The 21,456-nt window shown below is 40.1% G+C and overlaps 1 protein-coding gene across 1 annotated transcript; it reads right to left on the bottom strand.

The window, feature by feature from the left end:
• Positions 1-1,646: 1,646 nt before the first annotated feature.
• On the bottom strand, positions 1,647-8,353 carry PHLDA1 (pleckstrin homology like domain family A member 1). The gene is given in 3 exon segments (XM_069094775.1): positions 1,647-6,707; positions 7,181-8,091; positions 8,093-8,353. Coding segments are annotated over 2 exon segments (1,131 nt in total). The 3' UTR covers positions 1,647-6,707; positions 7,181-7,221.
• Positions 8,354-21,456: the final 13,103 nt, after the last annotated feature.

Below are 21,456 nucleotides of genomic sequence, written 5' to 3'. Positions count from 1 at the left end.
TATTTACCCGCTGTGTGACCCTGGGAGAGTTGCGGGGTTTTGTTTTGTTTTGTTTTGTTTTTTGAGGCAATTCAGGTTAAGTGACTTGCTTAGGGGCACAGCAAGAAAGTGTTCAGGTTTTCCTGACTCCAGCACCAATGCTCTGTCCATTGTGACACCTTGATGCCCCCCCTGTGCAAGCTATTAACCACATCTCAGCTCCATTTTCCTTAACTACAATATGCAAATACTAATAGTACCTATGTCATAGTAATGGTCATAGTAATGTTCTTATCCTCAGCACGCCGAAGGAGGCTAGAAGGGACCATAGAGGTAGGTTATCGGGTCCAACCCTCTAATTTTATAGATGAGGAAAGTTAGATTCAGGGCGGCAGCTAGACTCATCTCCATGACTTCAAATCTGGCCTCAGACACTTATTAGCTATGTGACTTTGGGCAAGTCATTTAACCCTGGTTGCCTCATTTTTCCCATCTGTAAAATGAGCTGGAGAAAGAAATGGGAAACCACACCAGTATTTTTACCAAGAAAACTCCAAATGGGGTCACAAAGAGTCAGACACAACTGATAACAACTAAAAAAATAAAAGAGGTTCAAGAGGGGTTAAGTGACCCCTTAAGGCCACACAGGGAGTAAGAGACAGAGGTAGGATTTGAACCCAGGTCCTTTGTAAAGTCACTTGCCCCACCTCTATACCTCTCACCTCTTGCAGTAAAACCCCCCAATCAGCAGTTATTAAGTCTTTTGGATGCCAATAATGATGAGTAAAAGGAAAGCCTAGTCTGTCAGTAAGACAGGGGATTTCCTTGGCTTTTCTTGAAGCACTATTACCACTTCCACCACCATCTTCGCCCAAGGGTTGTCAGTTCAGGGCCTAATCCTCATCCTTACATATGTCATGAAACCCTGGAATGTATCAAGAAAGCCAATTCACTAGGAGCCAGGTTCTCAATCTATGCCTTTTCAAGGCAAATTGGACACAAAGGAATCAGTGTTATGAAATCTAACTCAAATTCCCTTGGGGAGACTTGGCAATTTCCCTTGTTGGGAAATCCCAGGGAATGTCAATGATGGGAAAAGGAAAAAAGAAAGAACAAAAAACCAAAGCCTAACCCTTCAAAAACAATGTGCTTTTTCCTTCTGTTAAGACAGGTTAAGGAACACCCTTTTTTGGTAAGTGCCTGATTTCTTTTGAAATGCCCGGACCTCTGACGTATCTCTCCACTTAGTACCTGTGGCTTGACAGCACATATTGGTATAAGAAGTCTTTCCAGAAGCCAACAGGTCATTTCAATAGATAGCTCTTTGTTGGAAATGGAATGTATATTGAAAAAAATATGAAAAAAATGACATCTCTCAGAAATCTCTCAGAAATGTCTTATTTACACTAAAATTATAACACTAGTCAGTTCACAAGGATAAAGTGCTAGAAAACTTTTCGTATATTGTGGCACCTTCCACTTTTCAGAAACTGGCTGTTAAATGTTATGGAACCTTAAAGAAAAGGGATTATTGAAGAATGCAACAGGCAAAGGATGTATAGACCATCTTGCCTCTGGAAAATCAATATTAAGAAATCTCAGGGGGCCTCTTGTTACCAAAACCTGCTTCTTTCCCTACATTACTTCATCAACTTTCAGTTCAAAACAATGGTTGTCATCATTTATTGACTACTGTAAAGATGCTTCTAAGGATACTGGGTTCTCATTAATTAGCCTTTCCTATTCTTTTCCAGTAAAAACTGTTGAATCCTGGACTCTGGTGTTGTTAAACAACGTTCCCAACAAGTGAGTAGAATATTTCACTACTTTCTGTAAGTTTGTGGCAATTGCCACCACTAGTACACATTTAACTCTGGAAGCTGTTGTTCAGAAAAAGCGGGGGAAATGGATGAAAAAGTTTGAAACAAGGACCCAAATGGACTCTGGGGAAACTATCTGAGAGGGAAACAAAAAAAATCCCTCTCAAAAATAAAAATAATAATAGTCATTTTCAACTATTGTGACATTGTACATTGTTTGGAATTAGACTGGATTTATTCCCCCTAGAGAACATTGTAAAACCAAGTCATAAAACTCTTAATTTAAGATTTGAGAGTCATGCAGCTAATTGACATTACACTTTGGACATTTTTATTGGCCAAGAGACTAAAGCTTTCTTGTGACCACTAAGAAAAAAACAACAAATGGATATAGTCCTGAAATAAGTTTAAATGATAACAGCAGAGGCCAGTTCCTGATGCTACCTGAGTGAGCAGGCTTCTTTGAAAGGCCATACTCCAGACCCCTCTTCCACACTGCTTCAAAAAAAAGAAAAAGAAAAGAAAAAGAAATGATGTGCACACCTGGACCAAAGAAACTGTCAGGAGGGAATGAGGAAAACAAAGACGCTTTTGATAATGGTGAGCTCACAGTAATCTATTTAGTTGCCCAACTATAAAGTTCAAACACTGCAAATCTTTTAAGTAAAATTTGGGGTGTTTGATGCAAGCTGTGAATTCCAAGGCATGAAGTCAACAAGTATTTATTAAGAGCTCACTGTATATATGTATGTGTGTGTGTGTGTGTGTGTGTGTGTGTGCCATTCATCATAAGTGCTTGGATCAGTGGTTCAAATGACAACCAATTCTGTCCTTAATTTATTGGTCTGTCGAATTGGGAGTACAGGCAAATGGAAAGAGCCAGAATCAGGCATTTCAGAGTTCGTTTCATAGGCTTCCTGACAATTTTCCTGGAACTTCTTAAGAGCTGCTTCTCATTAAAAATAAGAATAATGATATGAAACAGGAAGAACAGGATGACAGCTAGCAAGGCCTGTCAAGCGATTACACATTTTGCTAACGTTCCTTTATGACTATAAACGGGCTGATGACAGAACCTTTAGAGTTGACATGTTGTCTGCCTATCCTGGCCTTAGACATTAGTTTGGCCAAAGCGTGTGAGGGGGTGAAGGACAGTGGGAAAGTGAGGCAATACAATGTTCAAATATTTCTGGGATGCTGAGCAGCAGCCTGTGTTTATTCAACAAATATCTGAGCCCCTACCAGGTACCAAGCACTCAGGGAGCAAAAGTCAAAATACACAAATTCCCTTTCTCTTGCTTTCCAAATGCTCACATTCTGTACTGGTCTGGGAGTGAAATTTTCAATTCACATTCTCCTTCCTTTATTATCTTAGATTAAGGGGGAAATTTTACCTTTCTCCATGAGTCTGACTGTTATCTTGGTCTTCAAAAGACCTTGAGAGGCTGGTAAGGGTCAGGTATTATCTTCATTTTATAAGTAAGCATATGGAGCTACAGAGAGAAATAATCTTGGAAGGAAACTGTTGCATTGTACTTCTAGCAGATCCTTTACATTGCCCCCTAACAAACATATTAAACTTAAACAATGAAAACAACCTTTAAAGCAATCTAGCACCTTAAAAAAAAAAAAAAAAGAAAAATTTTCCCTTAAAATTTCTAGGCAAAGAATAGATTTGGAAGGTCACTTATTGTAACCTCATCTTGTAGCTGCAGAAACTGAAGAGAAGTGATTTTGTTCCAGGTGCCCTTGGTGGCATCTGGAAGAGCCAAGAATGAACCCAAATCTCCTGACTCCCAAAGTCAGGGGTCTTTCTAATGTGCCATGCAGCACCTGGATAGACACCAGTTTTCAAGAGGCCATTCATTAAGGAACTGACAGAAACACTATACTTTAGTCAGAAGACCTGGGATGGAATCTGTTTTGGGCAATGACCACCTCTGAGTCTCAGTTTCCTTGGCTGTAAAATGGGAAGAGTGACCCACTATCTACTTCACCAGCTTAAGGGGCTCAACTGAGCTAATGAATGTGAAACATTTTGCAAACCAGAAAAACCTAGGTCAATGTAGTCTATTACCACCTCACTTATTTTAACAAACATCATGAGACATTAACTTTCCTAACTCTTCCACTGCATGACTAGAGGCTTGTTTTAAGGGGACCTAGACTATGTGATCTCTAAAGCCTCAACTTTAAAATTCTTTATCTGATTGTTCAGATTTAACCAGGGAATCAGACCCAATGACCCCCCAAATTCACCACTCATAGCTAATATTACAGTAAGCAGCCAGGAGCACAAAAACATGCCTAAAGAGTTGATGGGCAAGGTGCCTCTGGACTGGTGACTTCCATCAAGAACAAACCGGATATAGAAGCTATGATTAGGCATATAAACAAGCACAGTGGATAAATGCCAGACTAACAGTCCAGAAGAGATGGGGTTCAAATCCTGCCTCTGACACTAGTTATTTCACTTGGACATATTACTTAACCTATCAGAGCCGGTTCATCTGTAAATTGAAAGGACTTATACTCAATGACCTCTGAGGACCCTTCCAATTTTAATACTAGGATGCAGAGAAGGACATCAGAAGTGGTGTTTTCCATGTTACTGGAACAATTTATCCTTTGTTGGTTTGTTTTGTTTTTTAAGAAAAGGATTTATATGCATTTTTTAAAAAGTACACCCATTTTAGATACCTGGTCCAAATCTTACCCAATGCATATGGAATTAACCCTATGAAGTTTAAAAGGGCTGCTTTGCTAGCTAATGAGTTCTCCCATCACTGAAGTGCTGTTCAAACAGGGGATGGGAAATCTCCTTTCTGATGTATTTATAAGTAGTTCCCTACATGGGGAAAGAGGCTGGACTTGACAATGTTCATAGTCCCTTTTCAGAGCCATAGGATTCTGAAAAGACACATGAATTTACTTGAAAAACTGATGGGTTTAGTAGGAAAGCTATATCATGATGACTCTAGGGAAGTCCTTATTTAAAGTAGAAAAGCTTCCTTTTCTTCTTCCACAAAGATTAACAGTGAGTAGACTAATTCTAAAGCAGTTGTTACAATCTATTTGGTTAAATCTGGAATAAGATCTTTCAACTCTGGTTCAAGCAACAATCTACCTTAGAACAGCAAAGTCATTTTTGGCTATTCAGCAATCTACATTATAGTTTTCAGTCACAATCTGAGAGATGCAGGTTAATTAGTCCTGATGAGAGTTTTTGGATTGATTTTAAGATTGTTGGAGTTTTCTTTAAAGAAGTTTCCAAACTTCAAGACTTCTATCAAGTTTTACCCCTCAAAAGTGATTGACCTTGAAACTACGACAAGGGTTAGAGAAAAAGGAATTGGTTGTGTGTCTTTTAACTATACCTTACAAATTAGTCAAATGCCCACAAGTCTTCAAAGAGTGATGAAAAGGGTATCTGGGGCTAAAGAATTAAAAAAAAAAACAGATAGTTCTGTAGATAAATAAGTGATTAATATCTAAAGGCTTTTTAAAAAATAACTTGCTCTTTTCAGGTTCTTACCATTCTTTTCTTCTAAAGGTATGTGAGGTTTTAGGACTCTTCATGGAATTGGCACATCCATATGGACACACTCTCTCTCTCTCTCTGTCCCCCCCCACTTCTTCTAATTTCAGGGTTTTGTTAATAGAATACCAAGAAACCAATACCTTTTCACAATCTAGCAGATCTACAAAGCAAAACAATTGTAGGTTTCTCTCAGCGATGCATTTTCACTACAAGAACTAAAGTTATGAATGTTCAAATTCTTTCAAATATTTATAACCTGGACTTTAGACTGAAGAAGTCTTCAAGCATCAATGCAAAAAAGGTCAGAAAATTAAACTCAAGTCAAACAAGAGACTTGGAGAAAGCCCATAATCAGAAGGGGTTGAAAACTTGAACCAAAAGTGTAAATATTCTCCTATTACTTTTTAAAATAATTTAACTAAGCACATATTTTTAAGTTAATATACAAAATAACAGAATTTAAAAGACATCTCCTACTTAGGTCTGCCATGTATATATTAGCTAAAGTTTTTCACATAGAGACATTTTGTTTCTGGCCCACTCCCAGCCCCACAGGGTTGAAAGAGAAATCTGATAATTCTTCAAGACAGCTGGTTGGTTTTTTTTTTTAATAAATATTTTGAAATCAAGTTTCAATATCTTTTTTTCCCCTTTCAGAGAAGCTGTATCTAGAATATTAGATTCTCATAAATACACAATTCTTAACATTTAATTGCTTTTAATGAATTTCTACCCAAAATATAGCTCTAGGGGAAAATCAAATAAAAAAACTTAAACATCATAGCATGTTGTCCAGTCAACTTGTCATGACAAACCATGGGTGACAAACAGGACCCTTATTAAGGTCTCATTGAAATAAATAAATGAATTCTCAGTGTCTCTTCCTGTCCCTTTCCCCTTTCCCTTCTCACATCTCCAAGGATCAGGGCTTATTATCATTAATTAACAAATGGGGTTTGACAAATTGTTTCACTTCTAGAAAATGGCCTACATTCAGAAATGTCTGAGAACAAGCATTTAAAAAACTAATAAATAATTGCAAATTAAAATACATTAAAATAAAATTACAGTACAGCATCTCTCCTAGAAGTCTTCCCATCCTAGAAGAGCCATTCCAAGGTTCATAAATAACAAAGTCTTCATGACTGGAAATTCCTTCGACTTCGACTCGAAATTCTTCCCTGCATCATGATGAGGCCTGTGCAGAAAACTAATTGGGAGGGGGGCGAGTCACAGGTTACCACGAAGGTGAGGTCCAAGATACTTGAGTCTAGTTGGGGTCCAGGGGAGTTGTTTTAGTTTCCCGATTAACTGAAGATAACAGAAATGTGTTCTTCCCAACTTTCTGAAGAGTTCTTTAATTCAACCTGGAAAGTAATGAATGACACTGAATGACGCGGATGGCGCTAAAGATTGCCAAATCCCTGTTCTCCTTTGACCAACCAATTCTCAACAATGGTCTCCTAAAACACAGCTCCAGGCCAGCTGGCACAGTCTCCCTTGAGAAGCCCTTCTGTTCTGTACTGTCTCTCCTTCCCTCCCCCTCTGCCTGCCCGACTCTGCTCCAAGAGCAGACTCCCCAGCGCCTAACACCGGACCTTCTTTGGCCAAAAGTAGAACATGCGGGTCGAACAGAATTGCCTAATCGTGCCCGGGACCAGGGTAGACCTTCCCCATTCCCTCCTTTCCTCTAGTCCAGAAACTTCGCTTTCTTTTCTGTTTCCGTTGCATAATCTCAACATTCACTCCTCCTGCCCCTCTCATTCTTCCCAATCACTCTCCAGCCTGGGGGGGCCTCGGACATCCCGTTATCTCCAGCCACAGCATCTACCCACTTTACCTGGTCTGCCTTGGGTGAGGGGGTAGCTGCCCTCTACCCTTTCAGGCGGAGTTGGAGGTGCTGCGAAGGAGGCGGTGGCCGGGTTGCTGCTGCGGCATCGGCGGTGGCGGCTGCTGCTGCTGTGGAGGCTGTGGGTGCGGGTGCGGCTGTGGGTGAGGATGCGGGTGCGGATGTGGGTCCCGCGGAAGCTGCTGCTGCTGCTGTTGGACTAGGTGCTGCTGTTTCTGCCGGGTGGACTTCACGGCCAGGATGGCCTGGCGGTTCTTGTATTGCACCATCTGCAGCGTGATCTCTGCGTTCCAGCCCTGGTCCTGGGGACACCGAAAGTCGATCTCCTTGCCCTCGGCCATGACCACGGTGAAGTACATGTACTTGCCCTTGCGCTCCACGCAGTCCACTGTCTTCATGTTAGAGAAATGCAGCTCCTTGAGCTTGGCGGGCGGCTCGAGGCCGGCGGCGGCGGGGGCGGCCGGAGGGCTCGGCTGGGACTGCTCCGCCGCGGCCGCCTGCTGCTGCTGCTGCTGCTGCAGCTGCTTGGGGGGGATAAGCAGCAGCCCCTCCTCGGTCAGGATGCAGCATTTCTTCTTCCACAGCTGCAGCAGCCCGTCGCTGCGCTTCTCCAGCACCCCCTCCTTCAGCGCTTTGCAGCCGCCGCTCTCCAGCATCCTCTCGGCATAGGGGTGGCCTCCGCCGCCTCCGCCGCCCCTGCTCCTCCTGCCTGCCTCTCCTCCTCCCCGTCCTCCCCGTCCTCCTCTCCTCGAAGCCGCCGGCGCCGGGGGCAGCAGCAGCAGGCGGGCGCTGTCCTCCCCCCAGCGGCTCTCGCGGCCGCCCAAGCGGAGAGAGTAGAGGAGGCTGAGCAGGAGGACGCAGGGCAGGGCGTTTTGGGCGGCGGGGAGCCGCGTCCTGAGGTCCTGCCTGGGCTCGGCTCCTGCCTGCTGCCGGCTGCCGGCTGCCTGCCCTCCCTCCCTCCCTAGCTGGCCGCTCACTGGAGACGAGTGGCGCTGCCCCCTCCCGGTGCTTTTGAACGAGCCATCCCTCCCGCCCCAGAGTGACACCCAGCGGAAAAGGCGGCTCCGCACGCACCCACCCGCCCCCAGGCCCCAGCCAGCCAGCCGGACCGCCCCGTTCGCTCTCCAGACGACATTGGCTTGAGCCTGTGAACTTGGCTCCCATCCAGACGTGACTCGGCCCCCGCCCCGCCCTCCCTTCCCACCTCACTCCTCACTCCTTTCCTGAGAGTGAGGGAGAGGGAGGGGGGAAGATGGGGATGGGAGCGGTGTTCCGGGAGCGCCCCATGCCCAGGAGAAGCAGGGTAAGGACTGACCAAGAGTCGTGCACAGAACTTGGTAGGTCGGAGGCAATGCTGGTGGAGCAGGAATCCTAGCTTCTCCCAGACCTCCAGGGACCTTCTTCCTTGCTTCCTCCCCAAAAAAAAGAGTGAAAAAAGGAAAAAGTTGGGGGTCGTGGGCGAATCTTGTCACTGAGGTCCCACTTAATCGCACCTCTCCTTTCTGAAAGCGATCCTTCCGAACCCACCCACAGCCAACTCACCTTCCTAAAAAAAAGCTGGAAAAAAAAGTGCGGGCTAGGGTCATGGAGGGGTTGAGGAGGGGGTTCAGCCACTGAGGTCGCATGCCACAGCACCTCCACCTTTTGAAATGGGTCCTTCTCCTACAACCTTCCACAACTCCACCCTACACCTCAAAAGAGCTGGGAAAAAAGTGCGGGCTGGGGTCGTGGGGGGTCCTGTCAGAGATTGCCGCTTCAGCTCTCAGAAACTAGCCCTTTTAGCAAACTCTCCTCCCCCCAAAAAAGTGTGGGGATGGGGGATTTTGCCCCTGTTACACTACTCAACCCCAGCTCCTGCTTTAACTCCCCCCACCCCCCACCCCCGGCCCTCTCCCATATGTGAAAAAAGTGAGTGGTGCTCAAGGGGGAAACTTGCCACTGAAATCGCCCTCTGCTGTCGCAGAAAACAGTCCTTAACCTAGGAACTCCAGCAAAAAAAAGATGTAAAGCAAGGAAAAGTATGGAGGCGATAGGGTCTACCAATACTGAGCCCCCTCATTCACACTTCCACTCTAGTCCCCTCAAGCCAGCCCTTCTGGGAACCCCTACCTCCTCTCTCAAAAATAAAAAAAAAAAAAAGACAAAAGAAAATTAAACACAGATTGCAGAAGATTGGGGATTCACGCCACCCTCAGCCCCTTTGGGCTCATGCTTGAAGATGCATAACTGAGGACAGCGGGAGGCTGAGGGAGCCCGAAGTCCTCCAGATGACTGTGGCTCGCAGCCACATAGGATCTTCGGGTTCCACAAAATATGTTAATGTCTAGGCACACACACACCTTCAAGTACGAAATCACTAGCCCTATTTGAATTGTAGAGCAATGGTATTTGCTGTACAAGCCTCAAATTACAGTTTAGCACTGGTACATATTTGCGGGGAGGGGAGCTGGTTTGGGCAGGGATTTCCTTACACTCGTACAACTTCATTAAGTACAGGGGAGCTCCGTGCTAGGCCCAGAGTGCGATGGGAAAGATAAAAGTTCTCAAAGAATTTCCCATCCAGTAACAAAAACAACATCCCTTTTGCGTTGTGGCGGAGTAGAACAGAACTGGATTACTTGTTCTCAGAAATCGCAAAGAAGACCTTTTTTTGCCGTTTTCGTCCGTTTCGGTATTAAGTGGAGAGATGTATTTTTTCGGAAATCCCAGCTTTTTCCCACTGTTAAATGAAGATGGCCTTTCAGGGGATAGAGTCTAGACCAGGGGAGGGAAATTTGTTCTGTGAAGTTGGGCTTCGGTCAAAGGGCGTACTTGAGGACCTAGAGGGCCACATATGACCTCAAGGTCGCAGGTTCCCCACCTCTAGGCTATTTTCTTTTTCTAGGCTATATTCTTTTTCTTTTTAAAATTTTTAAACAAAGTCTGGCCTTTCATTTTTCCCATGGTCTATAACGGCACTTTCTTCTCCAATCTCCCAATAGCAATTTCTATAGAAAGTGCTCCTCGAAAGAAATTCAATATTGAGACGTTTAATCGAAGGCCCCAACTTCCACTTTTACCTGGACATGTCAGCCCATATAAGGAAAAGAAAGAGTACTAGTCTTTGGGTGGGCTATTTACTAGCTGTGACCTTTGGACAAAGCAAGTTTCTTCTCTCGGGCTCTGCTTCTTTCTCTCTAAAATGGAAATACTGCTCTCACTCTACCTTCCCCAGACATAGTTGTTAGGGGAGGGAATTGAGGCTCTAAATATCACTCTCGACTAGTTAGTCTGTATCCTAGATGCCAAGTTCGAGGTTTTGAATTCGTCTCTCTTCTTGAAATGTCATGCTCTCAGGGGAACTGTAGGTAAAGAGGAAATAACTCCTTATGTTTAAAAAAAAACCCTAAGAATTAGTATTTTATCAGTGAAATACCCCCAATTTAATATGGCAAATTATTCTCTCTCCTCACCAAGACAAATAAGAAGTTTGCTTATTTTTTAAAGGAAATAAACTAATTGGTCTACACTTTTGACAGTATGTCCTTCTTGGCTAATTAGGGAAATTCAATAAGTATTTATTGTACCTACTATGTGCCAGACAGTGTGCTAAGCACTGAGAAACTTTATATTGTGACATGGAAATTAGCCTTTTTTTTTTTTTTTACAAATTCTCCCAGACCTTACATCACACTGACTTGTAATTCTAATGAAATTATCTATGATATCATGTGTTACAGCAACTGTGTATTATAGCTAAGGAAATATGTGACTATATTGTTGTTGTTCAGGCATTCAGTCATGTCCAACTGTTTGTGATCCCATGGACCATAGCATGCCAGGCCCTTCTGTCCTCCACTATCTCTCAGAGTCTGTTCAAGTTTATGTTCATTGTTTCCATAATTCTATCTCATCTTCTGCCATCTCCTTTTCCTTTTGCCTTCTATTTTTTTTCCCAACCTCAGAGTCTTTTCCAGTGAGACCTGTCTTCTCATTATGTGGCCAAATATGACGATAACAACAGATTTAACAATGGGATCACATTAAAATTAGGGTTGAGACTGTCTATCCTATTTTTTCCTTTCTCCATTTACAAAATGTTGAGCCTGCACAGATTCTAGTTTCAGATGTTCTTTAAGAATTTTTCTTTAAAGCCTAAAGGAGTAAAGCATCAGGTTAGATGCAATGTTAGGCCATTTAAAAAGCTTTATCTACTGTTGGTAAGAAATGGTACATTCCATCTGCTAAATGGTTTAGGAGGGCAGGGTTTTTTTAATTTTGTTAACTCTCCTCTCTCTTTCAGGACAGCACCTTGCCCACAAGAATTCTAGCACCTGTTTTGTGTTTCCACCTGACACTTAATGGAAAAATCCAGGATTTCCAGTTAGTAATTGTAACTTTCTGCTCAGCAGTGTTTGGCACATAACAGGCACTAAGGAAATACTGTAAAGTAAATATAGATGTTTGGAAGTTTAGGATTCTTGTGGATAAATAACTTCTCTATCTCAATTTAGAAGAGTCCTCAATTACTATATTCAATTATTTTAAACAAACTAAAGCTACAGCTATATTTTCAAAATATGAAAAGTCTAAATGGAAAGTACATAAGGAAGCCGTATTGCTTACAGTCAATTCTCACCCTCTGAATCATAGGCTTAATGAAGATGCTTTGTGCACTTCAATCACTTTGTTTCTTGTATATTTGCAATCTTTCTTTAAATGGCATCAAAAATCAAATTTATTCAGACAGCTGCATTACACAATGGTAGACAATATATTCTAATTTCAGATCCTATGTTAAATTCCAAATAACTCTGCTAGATAAGGAGGTAAACTGTCCTGTCATGAGTGAAGGCCTTATTATCCACAAGTGGAAAGAAAATTCAATTTGCAAAATGCTACTCATATTTCCTATTGATGGTTACAATCTAAGTTAGTAAAAGTTTAACAACTTTATTCAGCATTTTATGAAGGCCTCATATGATTATAAAAATCCTGTCTCTGGTGAAGGAATCTGTTGTACTGCTCTATATGTACCATAATCAGTATTTTAAAAACTTGATAGTTTGGGGATGTAATTGACCCCACAATGAATTTTAATTATCTTCTATATTCTACATACTCCCTTTAAAGTGAATCTTAGCTTTCCTTTCTGAGTAATGTATAGTTTAAGATTGTGAGAAATAATTAAACAAAATGTTTGTAAGAAACGAGTTGGCTGTTTTGAACAGATTAGCCCAAGAAACAGTAAATTCCTATTAAAATGAAGTGAAAAAGATTTACAGAGAATGCAGCAAAAAAAATTCAATCTTTGGCTTAAAAGGCTGTGGAAGAAGATGTTAGATGAATAAAAAATTGCTAACCACTCCATTTTTTGTTTTTGTTCAGTCATCACCTACTTTTTGTGACCCTATTAGGGGTCTTCTTGGCAAAGATATGGGAGTGGTTTTCAATTTTCTTCTCCAGATCATTTTACAGATGAGGAAACTGAGACCAGATTTAAATTCAGTAAGATGAGTCATCCTGACTCCAGGTCCAGCGCTCTATCCACCGTGCCACCTAGCAGCCTATTTTAAAGTTACTCAAATGCAAGACAACAAAGCAAATATGACTGACAAATTGACCAGGAAGATATTCCAGAATGTCATTCTAACATTCATATCATGGAGGTGGATATACCAGAAGTTAGAGCATAACTTTAAACAAAAGTCAATGAACCTATTATGTGAGATGTTTCCAACACCATGCAAAAGGAATATGGCTAACAAAGTATTTACAGTAGGATAATTAAGTTTGAGACTTTGACTATCCTGTTCTTCCCATTTCTCCATTTACAATATGTTGAGCCTGCACAGATTTCACTTTCAAATGTTCTTTAAGAATTTTTTTTTAACCCTGACGGAATAAAGCATTAGGTTAGACACACTGAGACTTTTAAAGAGTTTCAAGGAATGGAGGCAGATTTAGTTTCTAGTATAACTAAGGTAATGGCGCCTCTTAGTGACCAACTCCAAGAACACAGTGAGGAAGAAACACGAAAGGAGACTTCCTCTCTACTGCGATTGATTGAGTAGAAGACTTCTGGTGTTCTAGATAGATGATTGAAGTGATTACATAGCTTACATCATGGTTTTGAGGGGAAAGTACCTTTCAAAAGGGCAGCTAGGTGACACCAGAGAGCAGGACCTGGAGTCAGGAGTTCAAATTCAACTCCAGATACTTAGTAGCTGTATGACTGGGAGCAATTACTTAACCCTGGTGGTCTCAGTTTCTTTATTTGTAAAATTTACTGAAGAAAGAAATGGCAAACAGATCCAGTATCTTTGACCAAAAAAAAAATCCAAAAAACCCCAATGGGATCATGAAGTCAGACACAACAGTCCTTAGAAGGATAGTCAGAAGGGAATATTGTGTTACAAAAGAAAATTATTTAGAATAAACCAATATGACTTCTGGTATTCTAGGTAGATAATTGAAGTGACTTACATAAAGTGGGCTTGAGGGAGGGTATCCTTTAAAAAAAAAAAAAGCATAGTCAGAATGGAATATTATTACCTGCAGCTAATTAGGACAGTGTAAAGAACCTTAAGCAAAGTCGGGTTCTAATATCAATTCTGCTGGTATAATTTAACAATTGCACTAGATGGGTGTCTACAGACTTTTCTAATTCGAATACTCACAGAATCTGAATTAGAAGAAACTTTGGGGGTCATCTGGTCCAGTTCTTATCAAAATAGGAAGTGTTCATCTAGACCAGAGGTTGCCAAATTTATTTGGCCTACTTGCCCCTTGAAAAAAATCACTCAGCACCCCCCTGAAAATCTGCTTTCTTTAACCCTTTGACTTTTAAAAAAATTTGCATCATTTAAAAAAAATATTAAATGACACCTTAAATTTAATAATTTATCGCAAATTTGTGTGTGGGGGGTTCTGCATTGAAATTTTGATGGTGCAATATTGCATCGCATAACCATGTGGTATCATAATGTAAACAGGTCATTACATGCACACATTCTAGGCAATGCATGCTGGACTTCCCAACAATGTGTGGCCAGCTAACCTACCAACACTGCTTGATAAGACCTGATTGGCTATAACTTGCATTTTGTGTGTTTGGAAAATAATGTGATCACTACAATTTTAACTATTACACAACAGGGGATACATGTACAAATGGTTTTTCAAAATTTTATCCTCTCTTCTTTCCTTCTGCTTCCATGGTCTCCTTATAAAGCCCCCAATTACACTGGAGGCCACTATCAGCCCCCCCCCAATCATTCTAGGAGCCCCTATTGCCCACCTATGATCTAGACCTATATAAAAGGCCACTAACTTTGGAACCCACAATTTCCTAAGGTAGGGCTTTCCACTGATGGACAACTTTCAAATATTTTCTGAAGCCTAAATTGGTATTTATGCAGCTGACTCTCAAGTGTTCCTTGTGCTACCTTTCAAGGAGGACATATCTAATTACTTTTATAACTGCCCTTTACATACTTGGAGAAACTCAACCACTTCTTTACAAATGGCTCTAATCAGAAACATTATTTACCTTCTATCAGACCTCAGGTGGGAATTATTAGTACACAGCAAGTCTGAGGCTCAATCAATAACTTATTTTCTCCTTCCTCTGACGTTCAATATTTATTAGTATTAAATCAAGAACCAAAAGCTCTTTCTGTCTCTCTCCTACATAATCAGACAGGTTCTTTACAGTTCTAGGTTTCTAGCATGTAAAACCAAGGGAAATTAATGAGGTTATTAGCCACTGTAAAATTATGTGTTTGGTTTGCCAATGGACATCTTCCTAAAACAAACTGATTTTGTTTTCTTCAAACAGTTTTAAATTGAGTAGCAAACAGTATGTTAGGTATGAAAGCTAGGAAAACTTGGGTTGCATTTCTACCTTTGACACTATGAGACCATGGGCAAGTCAGTTAACAATCCCTGAAACTCAGTTTGCTCATCTGAAAAAGAGAAATATGGGTACCTGTGTAATAGGACCTATAATTTACTGGGTGGTCATGAGGCTCAAAAATGACACATCAGATTTTACTATAACAGTTCACAATCCACAAGGCTCCCAAAATAGTAGTTTCCTATTCATCTAACAGCCTTGGCACTCCATGCTAGGTGTTTCCTGCTCCCTCTTCCAACTTTTATATCATGCACCACATACAAATGGACCAAAAAATTATAATTATCCCAATCTCCTTACCAAATTTCCTTATTTGTTTGTGGCTTCCTGTTTTTCCCCCCAAGGACAAAAGGTTCTTTTTTGTAACATATTGGCTGTTTCCATTTAATAAACATACAAGTGTCTAATATACACTGTGCTAGGTGAACAAAAAGATGAAGTTTAGATCAGGAGTGGGGAACCTGCAGCCTTAAGGCCATATGTGGCCCTCTAGGTCCTCAAGTGCAGCCTTTTGACTGAATCCAAACTTTACAGAACAAATCCCCTTAATAAAAGGATTTGTATGGCAAAATTTGGACTCAGTCAAAGGACCGCACTTTTTATTATTTTTTATAATATAATATATAATTATAAAATAATATTCATTTTTTATACATACATGTCCTTTTGGATATAGTACACAGATGGCCTATGATTTGCCTGATCATAACTCCACTGAAAACTTAATAATTTATAAATTATTAGAACTATTGTTGTTTGGTAATGTCCAACTCTTTGTGACCCCATTTGCAGTTTTCTTGGCAAAGATACTGGAGTGGTTTGTCACTTCCTTCTCTGGCTCATTTTACAGATGAGGAACTCAGGCAAACAGGGTTCAGTTGTCTTCACCAGGCTCACACAGCTATGAAGTATCTGAAGCCAGATTTGAAGTCAGGCTATCCTAACTCCAGAGCTGGTCGTCTATCATAGCATCACCTAGCCACCTCATCAGAACTGTGGCCATAAGGTAATCTTTTACTTAAGATCTATTTAGAAACTGAAATACATTCAAATGAAGCTCTCAACTGATGAACTCCAAATGCTGAATGAATCATAGTTAATTTTTCACTTTTTTTTTTTGGAAATTCACATATGCAATTAGCATATTGCTTGACTTTTCAATGGGTGGGGAAGGGAAGAAAGGGAAAGAATTTGGAACTCAAAATTTTTAAGAATGAATGTTTAAATATAAAGAGGAAAAAAAAACAAAGCTCATATTCTCTTTAGCCTAGGATAAATTGATCAGTGGTATGACTGGAAGACAACTGACATATTTCAGGTGGCTTATTTATTTGGGGGCAAGGAGATGGAAAAGTTGGCCTTGAATACACCTTGAATACATCACACCATTTCCCCTAGCCCTACTTCAATACTGTTCTCTTCACAAGATTAAAGTGATTATAAACTCTTGTTGGTTAAGCCATCAAAATGAAAACTGCACAAGACTCAATCAAAACAGCTCAGCAATGTAAAGTATATCATAGGAGCACCAACTCAGACAAGTTTGTGCAGGTTTGAGCTGCAGGAATTTTTTGGTCACAACCATTCTTGAAGACCATGGCTAGGACAACAGATGTGGCAAAATTGTGCCTAACCAAAGAATGGAAACGTCAGAATGGAAAACTTCTCAGAATGTTTTTATATGAATAAAATAAAATGTGGGGAAAACAAGACATAAATAATGTTGAAATAAAGATGCAATTTTTTTTTCTCGAGTTTAAAGTTTCCAATCTAGGGGGCTTTTAATCTTTGTAAGTGGATGTACTTACATCAGAAAATTAGGAATCTCTAGAATCATTTGTCATCTTTAATATTTTAGAAATTGACATCACTTAAAAATTCTGGGGGGAAATGATAAAAAAGGGTATGGTTCATGTTTGTTGTTCAGTTGTTACAGTATCCAACTATTTGTGACCCCATTTGGGGTTTTCTTGGCAGAGATACTGGAGTGGTTTGCCATTTCCTTCTCTAGCTCATTTTACAGGTGAGGAAGCTGAGGCAAACAGGGTTAACTGACTTGCCCAGGATTGAAAAGCTGTAAGTGTAAGGTCAGACTGAAATTCAGGAAGATGAGCCTTTCTAACTCTAGGCCAGCACTTTCTCCACTGTGCCCGGTTCATGTTTACAAATTCCTTATATTATGCTTTCAAAGGGTATGAAATCTAAGGTATTGAACATAATTTCCTAATTTCTATAACTACTCTGGATATAGTGATAAAAACAGGATATTATATTTATTATATCCTGTATCCAGAGGACCCCTTATTTACTCAAGTAGAAATTATAGAAAAATTATGACTATAAAATTTTTTACATGGATTACATGGCATTTTTGAAGCACTGTAAATTATAAACAAATGTAAAATGAAAGGGCTGAATTAGATAACCTGTTTCCAGAGCTAAAGCCTAATGAATTTTCATTCTTTGTCCTCCAGTTCCTCCCACCATTAACTCAGTAATTTTGTTGATAGATTTGACATTTAACCTTCACTGGTTAACTTCAGATGGACTTTGGCTTACATAATTAAGCCACATTTCCTATCCAAACCAGTATATAGGCATTTAAAAAATCTTATTTAGATCTGATGTGTTCTGCTAAACTAATGCTTTCTCAGTGATGAAAAAAGGTTCAGGTTGAGTGCACTAGGAGGTTAAGGACTGAGAAAGCATATTCATCCATCAAGAGGATCACTGGGAACTTGGGAAAGGGCAGTTTTAGATGGGGAAAAAACAAGGATTTTGTGGAATTTTTTAAAAAAGGTAGTTGAGTTTGCTGAAGTTGAAGGATGGAATAAAGTCAAGCATGTTTGTATCAAGCAATAAAAAAAATTGTTTTTTAATTGTCTGACTCTTGTGACCCCTTCTAGGGGTTTTCTTGGCAAAGATAATGGAGTGGTCTGCCATTTCCTTCTCCAGATCATTTGTACAGATGAGGAAACTGGGGCAAACAGGGTTAACTGACTTACCCTGAGTATGGCATCTACTAGGTATCTAAGGCTGGGTCTGAACTCAGGAAGATGAGTCTTCCTGTCTCCAGTCCTGGCACTCTCTCCAATGCACTATCCAGCTGTCCTAATAAAAGGGCTAGCCGGGAATTACTAAAATAGTAGGGGGGATAGGAGAGGATGGGATCAAGGGTACAACAGAGGGGTTGACTTTGGTGGAGTCACCTCACTATCAGAACCTGAAGTTAAGGAGAGTGAAGGTGTCTAGGAACAAATAAGAGGGGATAAGAAAAAGTTAACAGAGAACGGCCTCTATTTTCTTTGTGAAATACATGGCATGGTGAGAAGGTGGGAGATAGGTTTGATAAGGCTCCAACAGCTTTGAGCATAGTCAGCATGGTTCTCTGACTTCCTCCAGGTCTACTTAGGGCTGTCTTAGGCACGAAAACTTAGGATTGGGTTTTGGCAATAAATGACATTTTTAATTATAAATCAAGACTGAGCAGAAAGCAAAGTGGTCAGAGCCTGAAGTTATGGCCTGAAAAGAGAACTGATGAATGGGTGTGATCAAAGATCATAAGAAATGGGTTTGGGTTAAGAGATGATCAGCTAAAGGTTGTGTCAATAGTTTTTGACCAGGAAATTGAAAGATCTATGGTGTGACCATCCCCTTGAGTGTCTAAGATGAGGACTTGCAATACTACCTCAGTATTTCTGATGGAAGTCCTCTCAAGCAATCAGTAATTATACCCAAAGAGTTATTAAACTACCCACACCCAAGACCCAGCAATAACACCACTAGGTCTTTCTCCAAAGATGACTAGGAAAAAAGGAAAAGAACCTCTATGCTCTAAAATATTTGTTAGCCACTCTCTTTGTGACAGAAAAGAATTAGAAATTTCAGGATGCCCATAAATTGGGGAAATGGCTAGACAAGTTATGGTATATCAACATGATGTAATACTACTGTGCTGTAAAAAAAAAAAAAAAAAAGCTTGGTTTTCAGAAAAACGTGTATAGACTTTTGAAATAGTGAAATAAGCAAAACCAGAACAGCTGTATAAACAATAGTTTTAAGAACAACTTTGAGCAATTAAGTCATTTTACTATTATACCCACATTAACTATACAGCACATATGAAGATGCTATCTGCATCCAGAGAAACTGACAAGATATAGAATATATGTATACACACATACACATATTGTTGTCTAATAATCATCTCCAGGGATATGGTTAGGGGAGAAAAGGGAAAAATTACAAAGTAACTTTGACTTAAAGTTTCATGTGCGATTCTTTTTTTATGCTAATATATATGTAATAGAAATACTTAATATGTATGTAATAAAAATGCTTATTTCTTAAATTCAGAATACGATTTTTTAAAGAAGCAGTTCAGGAGGAAAGGAAGACACTGATACAGGTACTTAACTCCTTAAGGGAGAATAACCTGGGAGTCAATAGAAATCAGCATAATCTGGATTGGGTAATTTTGATAGTAAACTTCAGTGAAGAACAGATCATTCAGATGACAATGTTGCATAACTGTAGTTCTAACTTAAGCAGTCATTCAATAGAGGATGTCAGGATCATAGACATAGGAGCTGGCAGAGACACTGTAAGGGGTTTCTTATTCAGCCATTTTTCAGTCGAGTTCAACTTTCTTGGCAGAGATTCTGGAGTGATTTTCCATTTCCTTTTCCAGAAGAAACTGAGGCAAACTGGGTTAAATGACTTGCCCAGTCACACTGCTAGTGTCCAAGACCAGATTTTTACTCAAGAATGAGTGAATCCCATCATTTCCAGGCCTGGTGCTCTATGCACTATGGCACCACCTAGCTGTCCTACCTTATTTAGTCCAACTACCTTCATTAGGTTTAGCAAAGCAAGGCCAAGAGGTGCCTTGCCCAGGGGCACACACAGTTCAACTATCACTGACATTTTGAGAGACTAACAGTTTAAAGGCTTTAAGTCTGGGTAACACATGGAAAATTATTCTGGGTTAAGCCACCTTAGTTATGTTTACAAAATACTCATGTGCTCAATGAGTATTTCAACTCTTAATTCTCTTATGCAATTCTATGAACCTTTTCTACCCCCTCCATTACAATTCCTATGACTTTTGCTTCCTCTCTGGCATTCGAATTTCAAACACCAAATTTAGAACAAAGTTTTGTTCAAAATCGCTTCAAGGCTATTTTCCTTAGCAATGGGAAAAGAAGTCATTTGGAAGATGAAAATAAACTCTTCAGGGCACTTTGTTGCTTAACTTGACAATATATTGCAATGTTAACCTTCTACCTGGCACTGCTAAAATGCTAGGAAGATCTGTTTCTGAAGTGGTGATGATGCTAAATTGGGCACAAAGGAATTATTTGTAGTACTCTAAGTTCCTAATGGCTAACAGATACTCTATCCTATAACAGGTAAAATACGCCTGATTGTCAGCCTATTCAATAATCACTGTCCTAGGAAACAAGACACATCAACATGCATGTTTCGGGGCTTTTTTGGCTACAAATGAAGTTTTGTGGGCTGACTTTGGTACTAACACTGCATCTGAAGGACACCACTCTTCCCAACAACTGGTGAACCACCAAATCTTCATGTGGCATGTCACCTCCCCCAATCTCCTTTGCTTACAAGCCAATATGAGAGAGCAGACCTCAGCCCTGCCCACATAGAAGTGGTGAAAACCCAATTACTAAAGATAAAGCCTGACTATGGCACATCTTCATCTACCTCATGTCCTGGAGAGGCTTCTATTGGCCACAAGAAATTTTATTAGGAAAGGATTAAGACCTATGTAGTTATTTTTTAATTTCCCCTGGGTATGGTGGTAAGTTTAATCAAATAATCACTAATTTTAGAAAGCAACTGTTAACTTAGTATAACAACTAGTAACACTAAATGCATGCATTTAGGTATATTTAACTGCTTATATTACAATCAAAATAGGGAACAGAAATAAAGATTAGTAAGGACTACTTTCAATTTGTGATTAATATTTCCCCAGAGCAGAGGTTAACTTTTTTTGTCATGGAAGCTTGTTGCAATCTGATGAAGTCTTCTCAGGTGTGGGTTATTTTTTTAATGCACAAAATACATAGCATTAAAAAGGAAACCAATTACACTGAAATAGTTATCAGCTATTACAGGAAGTTCACACAAATTCCATGTTAATTTAAGAACTCCTAAAGAAAGCTAGGTAGGGGTTGGACCAGATTTCTTCTACATCCATTTTTCATGGATTCTATCTAAAGGTAGATATACTAAAGAAAAGAATATAGTTCAAAGCAAAAAACATAGGGCATTATCTCCAATAATGCATGCAGTGCAGCTTAACAAAAAAAAAGCTATAAATGAACGAAGAACTTAAATGTTA

This window comes from Petaurus breviceps, unplaced genomic scaffold (genome assembly GCF_028583685.1).
Source record: "Petaurus breviceps papuanus isolate PSGF00001 unplaced genomic scaffold, PetGlider_PUasm1.0 221, whole genome shotgun sequence".
Lineage (NCBI taxonomy): Eukaryota > Metazoa > Chordata > Mammalia > Diprotodontia > Petauridae > Petaurus > Petaurus breviceps.
The sequence above is the reverse complement of the archived record's forward strand: the minus strand, read 5'-3'. Positions and strand labels throughout refer to the sequence as shown.